We start from the raw sequence: 13,151 nt of genomic DNA, 5'->3' as shown, positions 1-13,151 counted from the left end.
AGGTTAAAGGTAGAAGCTTGGTCTGGAGGACAGAGCACTAGATAGTGGTGTGGGAAACATGGTTATCTTTAACCTGCTTGTGACAAAGTGTTAGGTAAGTCTCTTGTGACTGAGTTTACTCATCTGGGTAAAAAATGGAGATGGAGGGATTTGCATGGTCTCTGTGTTTTTAAAGGAAGCTGAGCAGTGCTGGAAACCTTCCTGAGTACTCAGTCAAAAACATTTTCCAGCCAAAGGCAGGAACTGAAGGGCATTTAGCATTTCAGTGTGTTTTCCTTCCTTTGCACTGCCTAGCAGAGAAGAGTTTTCCTGAGTTGCAGCTGACAGTTTTGTTCATGTCCTTTGCCTACAGGGAACTTTCTGTCCAGGGAGGGTCCCAGTGTAAGGGACAGACTCAGAAGAGCTCACACAGGTGGGTAAATGCTGAAGAAAGACTGTGGGAAGCCAGCTTGAAGCACTGAACCCAGCAGAGTATAGATGAGAACAGTTGCCCACTGCTCCTGGCAGCTGGAGCAGCAATGGGAGCTTACCCCTTGTTAAGCGTCAAACTCAGGTCTTTAAACTCTGGTGCCGAAGCTGAAGTCCTCTCCCACCCATCTCCCTGTGGGATGTGCTCCTGCAGGTGAGGGGGCTGTACCTTGCTTCAGCATTCTCACAGCAGAGTAGTTTCAGGTGAGGTTTTTCCCTCAGGGAACTGGTAAAGGAGTAGCAGACATGGTTAAACACAGTGGGCTGGAGCCCTTGGTGGGGTGGAGCAGTGGAGCTCAGCTGTCTCACTGTGTCCACCACAAACAGTCACCTGGAGATGTGCTGATTCCCTTCACAGCTGTGGCTCTCTGCTGCAAGTGACACGGAAAGTATGTTTTCAGAAGACAAAACTATGGAAGAAGTAAAACAGCACTGCCAGTGTCAGCAGGTCTTGAATGATTTTAGTGCACTGTATTAAAATTTTAGTGCACTGTATTAAAAGGGGAAGAAAGGTTACTGAAGAAAGGGCGGCTCCCCTTTAGGATAGCCTGGAGATGCTGCTACTCTCTTTCCCTTTTGCCTCCCACATAATATTGCCTTCAAGGTTCAACCACTTCCAGGGTCCCTCCTTTTTTTCAGGCAGTTCATTGCTGTTGTCCTTTCCCCCACACTGCCCTTAATTCCTTGTGACTCTTAAATAATGGTAAGTAATAATTTGAGAACATTCTCATAGCTCTGGGAGCACAGGACAGCCCTGTTCATTCATGCACTGGCGTTATCTTATGCACTTCGCTGGGATCAGTGCTGGCCTGGTCAGTTATTATTAGAATAACTTCAGCTTCTCATAGGTCTCTGGAAATGCCACTGCCTTCCCTATGTCCCACAGGGCAACCTCCTCCTTATGTGGGACATGAAAGCAGATCCTTGCCTTGCCCTGCCTTTCTGCAACCCTTTCACTAGTAAAATTCAGGAAAATCTGCATGTTTGATGCAAGCAACTGCTTGTGCATGAGGAACTGCATGGGCTTTACATAGTCTGATGCCTTTAGGCATTGCTTGAATAGTGAATAATGTTCCTCATGCGAGACTGGCTAAAGGGCTAACCAGAACAGGCCTAGCCAGCCAGCCTGACCCAGAGCTGAGTCAGTGAGCCAAGGCAGAGCTTGCAGCACACATCTGTGCTGGCTGACAACAAACTAGCAAAACATCAGGGTAGGAGGAAGGAGAATTTTCTCTGGAGGCAGTGTGAGGCTGGGGTAAGGCACCCAGCAAGCAAAGATACAAACACAATGCTGGTTGTTTTGCTCACAATACAAAAGGGGGTGAAAACCCAGAGATGATCATGACAGTTCTAGAGGACACTTTTAGTCCCCTTTTATGTCATCTGCCTTATCATAGATGTGTGTCTTAATGTCTGTTCCACCTCTAGATTAACAAGCTGGTGTGAGACTTTGCACTAGAACATCATTAGTACAATATTTTAACATAAACCCTAGTGCTGCAATAGTGCTGCAATTTTCTGAATATTACCTTTGACCCATGAGCAAACCCACCCATAGGACTGGTACAGATGATGTGGTGACTGCTAACAATGTAGGCTGCAGCTGATGATTTGGTAGGCAACACACTGTCTTCTTGTACAATCACAACCTATAATGCTGAGAATTACAATCCAGGGAGCCCCTGTTCTTGTTTAACAAATAATACCCTGAGTTGATGGCCATATCAAGTAATGGAAAAATACAATTCACATGATCTTAAAAAATAGGAAAACTCAGAAATTCATAAAGCTGTGAAAGTGGTAGCTGCCATATGGTTTAAAAAAAAAAAAAAAAGACAGGACACTATGCAATAGGGATGCTTCTTTGCCAAAAGGTGTGAGAGTGCAAGGCAAAGGAGTCACAGGAAACAATGCGTGCAAGTAGAGTTCTGGGTGTCTCAAGCTCCACTAAACCAGTAGCATTCTGCCCAACTAGATTGAGTTACGGATGTGAGAGTAACTCACATCCAGAAGGCTAGAAAGTGGAAATCTGAGGTGTTAATGTAACATCCAGAGCATGAGTTTGAAAATGGGAAAACAGCTAGAAAACTTAATAGCTGGCATGGGTGGTGTGGGGACATTTGGAGTAATTCCATCACCATGAGACTTTGAGCTGTTAACCCACAACCAAAGTTATAAAAATGCTGACAGCAGCAGGTCTTACGTGACCACTGACTCACAGGGGCAGGGAAGGAAGAAGAGCTGGAAGACAACAGCCTGAGAAACTCCTCCTTCTCCCCTGAGCGCAGTGAAAATTGCTTGGCTGATTTTCTAAATGGTTTAAATAAAGACAATCTCCAGTTAGGAGAAATGGAGAAATGAGCATAAATTAAAACCACATGAGGTTCTTTTAAATCACGTTACTTAGAGAGCATGTTCACCACCTCCCTCCCCATCTGTATCTGCTGCTGTGACCTGTCCCACCTGCTCCAAGGATTCATGGGCCAGCTCAGAAACAGCCAGGCCCAGCTGCACAACAGCAGCTCCTATTGCTAAAAAAAGCCCAGTGTTGTGAGGGAAGGTGTGATGAGGAGAAAGCCTGCAGAGAGCTAAGGGAGACACACCTTGGGTGCCCTACCAGCAATGGTAGCCTCACAAACATGCACTCATAACACAGATGGTGTGTTGGCTAGCTGTCAGAAGCCCACCCAGCCAACCTGTCACTCCCCCTCCTCAGAAACACATGGAGAACACAAGGTGAAAAAAATCACAGGTCAAGATAAAAAGAGATAAATGCCAGTTAACCTGACACACAACACAGCCTTAACCTGGGGAAAACTGACTTAAATTTATTGTCAATTAAAACAGCTTTGGATGGTGACAAACAAAGACAACAATTAAAACACTTTCCCCTTTGTCTTTTACCTGGGTACAAGTTCAGTCATAGAATCACAGAATGGTTTGGGCTGGAAGGGACCCCAAATCCCATCTAGTTCCAACTCCCTGCCATAGGGATGCCACCCGCTAGATCAGGTTGCACAGGGCCTCATCCAACCTGGCCTTGAACTCCTCCAGGGATGGGGCATCCACATCTTTGGGCAGCCTGTGCCAGGGCCTCACCACCCTCTCTCTGAGTGAAGAATTTCCTTCTAACCTCTAGTCTAAATCTCCCCTTTTTTAGTTTAAAACCATTCCCCCTTGTCCTAACATTATCTACGTGAGTAGAGTCTGTCTCCATCCTTTTTATAAGAACCCTTTAAGTATGAATGGCCGAAATGAAGTCTCCCCGGAGCCTTCTCTTCTCCAGGCTGAACAACCCCAGTTCTCAGTCTTTCTCCATAGGAGAGATGCTCTAACCCTCTGATCATCTTTGTAGCCCACTTCTGGACTCGCTCTCACTGATCAATGAACCTCTTTGGCAGTCTTTGGACCACTATGGGCCTCTTTGGCCCTCTGTTACCCTCAAAGACTCTCCAGGACACAAGGACATTTAATGATTCTTGGACTTTCTAAGACACTCTATGAAAATCACTCTGTGATGCTCTAGGTTGCTCTGTGACACTTGATAACTCTTGAGGATGCTCAGTGACATGCCATGGTTCTCTGTGGCTCTCTGTGACAGTTTAAGAATCCCAGGGACACCTTAGAAGGCTCTGTGACACTGACACAGTGACTTATTTTACTGTGTGACACTATTCTTTTCTATCACACTGTGATGCGCTGTGAAAAATCTCTGACACTATGACACTATGAAACTTTGAATCCAAGAATCTTTGGCAGTATTCCTCTGTGAGACTCTGTGACATTCTATAACCTATGTGCCTGTGACGCTCGATAACTCTGTCACTCTGAGACACTTGAGGACACTGTGAGTCTCTACAACACATTGAGACTCTGACTGTGGTAGTCTGCGTCTATTACAATCACTGACACTCTGCAATGGTTTGCCACTTTATCACACTGTGACTGACACGCTAAGACACACTAAGACATATATGATTGACTCTCTGACATAAGAACCTATGGCAACCCATATCATTGTGACGCTCTATGTCTCTTTTTGGGCTCTCCAAGGCTTTCTATGACAATCTTCACAACTTTATGGCACTGTGACACTATGGGATGCTAATGAAACTCTGTGATACTGGCATTCTGTGGTTCCCTTTGACTCTTAATTAACCCCAAAGGTTAATTTCCTGCTTTCTTCCACCAGACTAGCAGTTGCTGCTACAGCTTTAATGCATTCAGGCTATCCTCTGGAAACTGGGCCCAGCAGTTTAAACAAATAAGCCCCTGGTTGCTGCTTATCCCCCAATCCTGGGTCAGTACTCCCAGTGCTGCTCCCCGATCCACAGTAGCGAAGAGATAAAAGGCTTCTTTAATGTGGGAAGAGCTAAGATTGGTGCTCTCATTAAGCTCTGCTTCAATTTTTCTATTAACTCCTTTTCCTTTTCTGTCCAATCATGTATATAAGGCTCCCCCCCAATAACTTAAGATACAGCCCTTTTGTTTTCTGAGCATATGCTTCTATCCATAATTGACAATACTGCATTAACCCCACAAAACTTTCTTAGTTCTTTCTTAGTTTTACGGTAGGGGTAGCTCAACAATTTCCTGAAACCTCTCTGGATTTATTCTTCGTTTTTCCTCAGACACTTAGAAGCTGTAAATACTTGTCTTCTTTTTCCACATATTGTGATTTATTTTTCAATACTCTCAAGCTCTGTTTTCCCAGAAAGTGTAATGTTTTGTTATTGGCTTCTTTCACAACTGTTTTCTCCTGTTCTGACAATAAAAGCTCACCTGCATATTGTAACATATACACCCCCTCCAGAGGCTGGAATTGCTCCAAAATCTGTTCAGTGACTCTGTAAACCCTGGAGGTAAAACTGTCCATTGTATTGTTGCCTCCACCCCGTTTCAAAGTCTTTCCAATCAAAGGCAGATATAACTTTTCTCTCAGGGTCTGAGCACACCCTGTTAATAACACTGTTATTCCAGTCTAAAAACTTACTATTTGAATGCCCAATCTTGTAATCAAATCCCTTCCCAACAAGTTAGTCCCTGCCTTGGATACATACAATAATTGCTCTGTGATTGCTTAATCCCCTAGTCTCAGCATGGTATCCCCCTAAAATAGCACTGTTATTCCAGTCCCTATCACCTTTAGAGTTTCATTAGTTAATTTAAGCCCTGATACTTTAAGGGCCAGTGATGACCCAGCTACCCCAGGTTTATGTGGCAAGGGCCACAAGGGTGCCGTTATGTTGCTGGGCCACCAGGTGCAGGGTGGGTGTCAGGAAAAGGGTTTGGTGTTGGGCTGAAGGGGCTATGTGGGCTGATCCAGCTCTGATGGCTGCTACCTGTGCCTGTGTCACGGCTCCCCAGCTCCTCCATCTCTGTGACACTCTGCGATGGAGCCATCCTGGGACACAACCACGGCAGGTGTCAATGCCACAGGGCAGTCATGCTGCTGTACACATCTGGGAACATCAGTGTCCAGCAGAGAGCCCAGCTGGCTGTGAATGTGGCAATATGTTCACTATCATCCAGGTATCACAAGAAGATGGGGGTGCTTATGCCTGCTGGGAATAAATCTGACCCCAGCAGGTCGGACCCAGGAGGTGTTTTTGGTTTGTTTTCTGTTTCTTACTTCCCTAGCTTGTTAGCAATAGGCAATAAATTTCTTTAATCTCCCTCTAATGAGTCTGTTTTGCCCGTGATTATAATTGTTGAGTGATCTCCCCATCCTTATCTCAACCCTTGAGTCTTTGTCATTGTATTTTCATCCCATTTTCCTTTGAGGAATGAGAGAACAGTTGTGGTGGAGCTCAGCTGCCCACCTGAGTAAAACCACCACATCCAGAGCATTCAGTTTTACTTCTGGAGAGACTGGGAGCTGGTAGGGGTTGTACAGCCAGGAGGCAGTGTGGCCACCTTTGTGCCAGTCCATGTGATAAGGCAGCATAGAGGCACATATCATCCCTGGCAAAGTCATGCACCTTGGCACAGTCCAGCAGCATCTGGCTGAGGGACAGCTCCACGTTCCTGGCATCTTCCTCGTCCTCAGTGCCAGGACACACTGGGTTGGATGGCAGGTCAGAAATTGTGAGTAGGAGGATTTCCCAGCAAGCAGGGGCATGGGAAGTGGAGGTAGATAGGAGCCCTTGGGGGTTCCCTTTGTTCCCTGTCATTTTTTTATCCCTCTTTAGCACAGGAGTTCCCCAGCATGTCCCAGTGTCCACATCTGTTTGCCCTGGGAGCCCCTTGTGTATCCATTTTGTCCTCTTTGGTTCCCTGTTGCCTCCCTGGGAGTCCTTTGCTCTGGGAACTCCCTGGCTCCTCCCAGAGGCCCCCCTTTTTTCACTGGGACCCCAGTGCCAGTGCCTCCCTGTGCCCTTTAGCTTACACCCAGTACACCTGGCCCTGGGAGATGCGGTCCTGATCATGCTGGGGCTGGTTGTGACTGAGGCCATGCAAGGCCACAGGCACACCCCACGACAGCTGCCCCCACCCCGGGGTGGGACACACTCCCCCTGACCTCAAGGAGAGGCCACCTGGGGTGGAGGGGCCAGCATGCACTCAGCACAGAGAGACCCCTTTAACTGGTGTCCTCCCAGCTAGGGCCAGTAACACTAGGATTGATACTAGGATTTTCCTTCAGGTTCTTTATGTTGAAGAAATAAATCAGCCCCTCCCCATTCCGCTGCCTCCCGTGGGATGGGCAGGGACCAGGGTGCCCCAATGGCAGGAGGTGGGGGAGTCCTGGGATGTGTCTTAATAAGCAGTCTCCAGCTGTGCTGACTTCCATTGCTCACATTCATTTATTATTTTAAAACACTGACAAAACACATCACATCACGATCTATATATATAAATTTATTTTTATATAGTTATAAATTTATATATATAAGACCTTTAAACTTCTGTGTACTCAGGACACAAAGTTTGGGATAGCTTCACTGGCTACAACAAAAGTATTTTTGTTATGAAAACACAAAAAGGGGAGGTGCAAATATCAAAAATGCTGAAAAATAAAAACGAGTGCAAAATGAATGAAAGTGCAAAAAGGCTTCATCATAGTCACGCTCTTTCCAAAACATACCCCTCTTTTTCTCCTCCCAAGAAGGAAGGGGTGGATCGGAGGGACAGAGCTGTGCTGCAGCACTTGGCTATTTCCCTCTCCTGTGCACCAAGGGGTCACCACAAAGAGGCTGAGGACTCAGGAACAGAAGAACAGAAGAGCAGAAGCATACAAGTTGTGTTTCTCTCAAGGCTCCCTCCTCTTCTCCAACTCCAATCATTGCACTCGAGTCCCCTGACTGCCTCTGCAGGAGGCAGCTGCCCTAAGCCATACAAACTTGGTCTCTGGCAAGACAGAAAGCTGCCACCCTCCTTGCTGAGCTTCAGGCTGGCTGCTCTCAGAAATGGAGACCTCAGCCTCGCACCATCACACTGCGTTTCCACAAGGAAAATCCCTTCTCAAGAGGATCCAACCATCCCCACCCACCCAGAGCCACTTGTGGAACAGCCACCCCAGAAGATGCCTTGTGCCTGAGGCCAGTGTTTGGTGGGACATCCCACATGGCTCCAGCAGGAACAGGAATGATGGGAGCACAGGCGTGGGGAGCCTCACGAATAGATTTGACTTCAAAAACCCTTCATTGATTTAGAAGCTTTCGCTGTCGTCACAGCTCTCAGGAAGGCCCCAGACCTGTGTTGACCCACTTCAGTCCCTGTGTTGACTCCAGCTTCTCAGTGACAGGGCAGTGGATGTTCCTGCAAGGAGTCTCATTGGACAAAAAGGAAAGGAAACTTTGGTCCTTCTGCCTTGGTCACAGCTGCCCTTGATGCTCCCTGAAGAGGGCCTCCTGGTCAATGCTCTGTGGAGACAGAGGTCTTGCAAGGCCAGGGGTGCAAGTGAACTTTCCTTCTCCTGGCTTCCTTCTTGGGACCAGAGACAACTTCTGCTCATGGAGAATGTGTTGCCTGAGACCCTGGGCTGGGGTCTGCCACCGCCATGGCTTCAGAGACCATCACAATAAAACAGCATCACACCAACAGTGGAGGACATGATATTGTGATTTTCCACACTGGTACCCACAAACACCCATCCACATGTACACACAATACTTTGGGTTTGGTTTCCTTTTTGAAGGAAACCTTATAAGAGTTAACAGCAAATAGCCCTTGACCATCTACAAACCCTATAACTCTTTCACCTAAAACAACCCAGAAGATTTGTACCCAAAGGGCTGAGAGGAGACAGCCTAAGAGGCTGAAGAACTGGTGTTCAAGCAGCAGACAAGTCTGTGCAGCAGAGACCCTCCCCTTTCAAGTGGGGCTGGTTTTCCTGACAGCTGCTCCCTGGGCAGAGCTCAGACCCCGCAGAGGCTGGGATCCAGCTCTGCAACCAAACCCCACAGCCAAGGGAAAGCACTTCTGCAGACCTGCCAAGGGAAAGCACCTCTCTGCAGACCGGTTTGGGGCTGCTTGCTTGGAGGGAGGTCAGAAGAGCCCAGGTGAGGCATTATGCCATTGGCATAGCTTCCTGCTGATGCTGAAGGCTGGCATAGTACAGAGCACACACCTCTGCCTGTTTGCCTGCTGCCCAGGCAGAGCATGGCTCAACCACATGCAACAGAGCAAGAGCTGATGGCGTTGGTTGTGCCTGGTCTTGAAAGCTTTATGGGTCCTCTTCCCCTTCAGCAAGGATCTTCTGAACTCACCACTACCTCTGCTTCCCAGGGCAGCCCTGTGAGAAACAAGGCGTTCCATCATTCACACTGGTTTCAGATCTGACACTCCTCTCCTAGCACCCAGTGACAGTGCTTAGTCCCTTCTCCAGCAGGAGGAATGGCTTTGCATAAGGGAAGGGAGTAGATGAGAACAGGATGTTCATAAGTTGTTTCCTTACAAGCCCAATAACCACATCCTATGCAAGAGTAACGAGCCAAGCAGGAACCATTCCAGATCACACCTGAAGATGTCTCAGCAGGGCTTGCATGAAGAGTCCCACAGCTGAAGGTCCTCGGCCTGCTCCTCCTCGCCCCTAGCACGCGGTGGCCCAGGAAGACACTCCCCCATTAGCTGAAGAGACCACCTTCAGGACCATTTTCTGTGAATCAAAGGTGACTAGGAGTAACTGTGGGACCCAGTTTTTCTTTCCTATTCACCCTCTCTCCACAGCTGGCCACACCACAATGCTTGAAAAGGTGAAAGAAAGTGAAAAGGGAAAGGAGAGGGAGAGCTAACTCAAACCCAAGCATTGACAAAATAAATACATGGACTAGTTTCAAGTCCTGCATAAAGAACAAGCAGCAGACTTTTCAAGAGCAGGTCAAATGTGACCCCAAATATTCAGTAACAAAGAGTCAAAATGCTACATTTCCATGGGAATCCTAGAACAGATTGACCCACGTGTAACAGTGGCTTCCAAGGCAGTTCTGCTCCAAGAGACATTGCTAGGGCACTTACCAAGACCCTTAATCTCTGTCTTTGGACACTGGAAAAGAGGAAAAAATGTTTTGCTATGGCATGTCATTTTTGGGAATGAGAAAGAAGTGGATGTGGGACTTGGATAACATCACTATACACTACGGAGAGCCCTTGGGTTGGGTAGCTGCCCTCCAGCACTGCACTGCCACACCACTGCTCCAGCAGCACCCACAGGATAACAAAGTACAGTAAGTGCAGTGTGGGTATTACAGGGCTCATCCCTGGTACCTGGGAACACACGGAATATCTGACTGTACCAGGAATCTCCTCCATTGCAAGGGAGAGTTACATGGGCATTTCCAAAGTGCTTGCACCCTTGTTGGAAAGGTGCCATGTTACTAAAAGGACGGACAGAAGGACGGAAGGATGGACAGAAGGAAGGAAAAAGTTAGCTGCTGGCTTTCTTTTGGTTTGAAGACAAGGAATCTATAAGACAGCAGAGGACTCTGCTCTTCACACAGGAAAGCCTGGGGGCCTCTCAAGGGCAAAAAAGGGGGAGAAGGCAGCTTGACAGGATCAAGTCAATCAAGTGTTAGGTCAGAGGTTGGACTCGATGATCTTGAGGTCTCTTCCAACCTAGAAATTCTGTGATTCTGTGAAGTCAGGAATGCTTTAGGAACCAAGCCCTGATTCAGCCTACAGATACTTTTTGCCCTTGGCAGTGGTCTCAGCTCTAGGAAGGGCCTTGCTCCTAATCACAGAACGGCTCAGGTTGGAAGGGACCTTTAAAGATCATCTAACTCCATACCCCCTGCCATAGGCAGGGATGCCACCCACGAGATCAGGTTCACCAAGTCTCCAAGTGGGCCAAAGCAGGCCTGACTCTCCTTCACAAAGGATTTTTTAATTGCTGCAGGAGGGAACAAATTAACCAAACATTGTTTCTCCCAGAGCCACATTGTCGAAGACAGCCTGAAGTGCAAGTGGGAATGGAGCTTGTTCTGCATCCACCCAGCCCTGACCCCATGGATTTACTGCATTACAGTAAAGAGGAACAAAACACAGATGCTGGTCATGGGCAGAGCTGCAGCCAGGAAACACTGCTCCCAGTGGGGGAAAGATGGGCCGCTGGTTCCCAGTGTGGCGAAGGGGCAAAGCAAAGTTATCATCTAGTCTCAAGTCACAAGATTTCAGATAGGAAAAGGCAAAGTGAGCAGAAGCTCCTTGGGAGCATCCAAGTCCTCTGAGAGGAACACACTGAGAAAAAAAAAATCTCTCTCACCACTCTCTCATCTCTCTCTCTCTTAAGCCACCCTTATCTCGGTGGCTTAAGCTGTAGTGCCAGTGCCCAGCTGCTACAACCTCCACACTGCTCCGCCATCCCTGAACACACCCGAATAGGTGCAGTCATAGCAGGACATTGGGGCAGCATTCGCACTGCGGCAGGCTAATCCCACATCCACCTGCTGCCTGTGTATCCACCCCCAAGGCTTGTGGTCAGCCTGTACCCAGCACTGGAGCAGAGAGGCAGCGTGGAGAGAGAGTGAGGGAGAAGACGGGAGATGGACCAGTGGGAGAGCATAGATGCTGCAGGACACGACAAGCTGCGGGCGGTCAGGGGAATCTCTGTCCTGGCCAGACAGTTTGGCAGCACCAGTGCTGAAGGACGGTCCCAGCGGGGCAAAGAAAAGTCATTTTAAGGTGTCATCAGCGTTCTTGAACATGAGGATGGCATTGTAGATCTTGAGTGCTGGGCCCAGCTTAACACTCATAATCTTGACGATGTCAGTCTGAGTCAGCAAGAGGAATGCTTCGCCGTCAATCATCTGGAGTGGAGAGCAGGGACAGAGGTATTCACCAACAATCCAGACTGTGATCTCCCAGAGGCAGAAAGCGCAGTTATTCTCTGGGGACATGCACAGCTACATTCACAGCCCTTGGTGGGCTGCCACAGCAGCATTCCTGTTCACAGGGAGCAAGGCAGAGGCCACCCACAGTGCTCCCACACTGCCCCAGATAAGCCAGAACTCATGCACCCGGAATCAGGGCAGGGATAGGGAAAGGCCCATCCAGGGGCTGGCCCAGGTGATCCCGTTGGAGCTGGCCCAGGCTTTGGGAACAGGACAGCCAACAGGCAAGCCACTCCAGGCAAACACCAAGCCATTCCCTGCTCCAGGCCCCAGCATGGATAGATGCTGCCCCCAGCTTGGCTTTGCATGCTGAGCACCCTTAAAGCACAGGGGCCATATATTAACAGGCTAGGACATTTGCTGTACACAGCGTGTCTGCGATCAGCCTTCCCTAGGTGTATAGCACATGCTAGAAGCCGTTCCCTTTGTGTGTCTGTCCACAGAGGGGTCTAAAAATCATGAACCTCCTTGATGGACAGCAGCGTTGCCAAACTGATTTGTTGGTGAGAGAATGCAGAAGGGGAAAGATGCATGGATGTGGATTAAGCAGTTTCCCTCAGGAGGCAATGATGCTACCAAGACTGCAGCACCATGCTCCCTACTACCCCATCGCAGCCTCCTCAGAGGGTTCATCCCTCACCCATGCAGCACAGAACATGGTAGCAGGAGTTAGGGGTCAGAATCTCCCTCCTGTTACCCTCTGCACAGGCAGACAGCTACACACTGGAATGCAGCATGGGAATCACTGCCAGGTGGGGGACATGCTCTAATCATCTAGTGGCAGAGCTGCTGAAGGAAACAGCACTGGCCAGTTCTTCCCTCCCCTGTTGGCAAACAGCTGTCATTGGCTGCCTGCACTCATCCTCCAGCCCTTCTCACCTCATCCTTGAAGAGTTTGGCTTGGTCCTCACAACCTGTCAGAGTCTGAACAAAGCTAAAAACCTGGAATAAACAGAGAGAAATGTCAAGATGGAAGCAATGTTTCTGGCTGCAGACACCCTACAAGCCCACATCCTCATTTCCACAGAAGCATTTTTGGCTCCTGCAAGGTAACGTGCTTGTTAGGGCAAAGTGCTGCAGTTGCAGCACTCTCCCATGCCTAGAGATCGCTCTTGGACCAAGGCATGGGTGTCAGCTTTCTCCAACCCCAGAGTAGCAAACGTTACAGCCGTTCTATCTTCAGTAAGCCATCTTTAGCACAGCAAGATGATTCCAGCAGAGGGGCTGGATGCACACAGAAGGTTAAAATGGAAATCAGGCAGGGCTGTCTGCTGGGGCTGCCTCTCCAATGCCAGAGGCCAGCTACACAGGCCTCAAGAACAGCTGTTACAGATGCCAAAGAAAGTGAATGAAGGT

The 13,151-nt window shown here is 48.5% G+C and overlaps 1 protein-coding gene across 6 annotated transcripts in view; it reads right to left on the bottom strand.

Moving 5' to 3' along the window:
• Nucleotides 1-7,159: 7,159 nt before the first annotated feature.
• The window catches only part of L3MBTL1 (L3MBTL histone methyl-lysine binding protein 1), a 36,796-nt gene continuing 30,804 nt past the window's right edge, over nucleotides 7,160-13,151 (bottom strand). For 4 of the 6 annotated variants that reach the window (XM_082773283.1, XM_082773286.1, XM_082773285.1 and 1 more), the window contains exons 22-23: nucleotides 12,675-12,737; nucleotides 7,160-11,711 (exon numbers count right to left, since the gene is read on the bottom strand). In XM_082773283.1, coding sequence (XP_082629409.1) covers nucleotides 11,577-11,711; nucleotides 12,675-12,737 — 198 coding nt within the window. In that variant the 3' untranslated portion in view covers nucleotides 7,160-11,576. The remainder of the gene's footprint in view (nucleotides 11,712-12,674; nucleotides 12,738-13,151) is intronic. The other 2 variants (XR_014318615.1, XR_014318616.1) reach the window with 2 other exon arrangements.

Source organism: Aythya marila (assembly GCF_965140915.1).
Source record: "Aythya marila genome assembly, chromosome: 16".
Classification (NCBI taxonomy): Eukaryota; Metazoa; Chordata; class Aves; order Anseriformes; family Anatidae; genus Aythya; species Aythya marila.
Note: the sequence above shows the minus strand (reverse complement) of the source record. Positions and strands in the feature narration are given on the sequence as shown.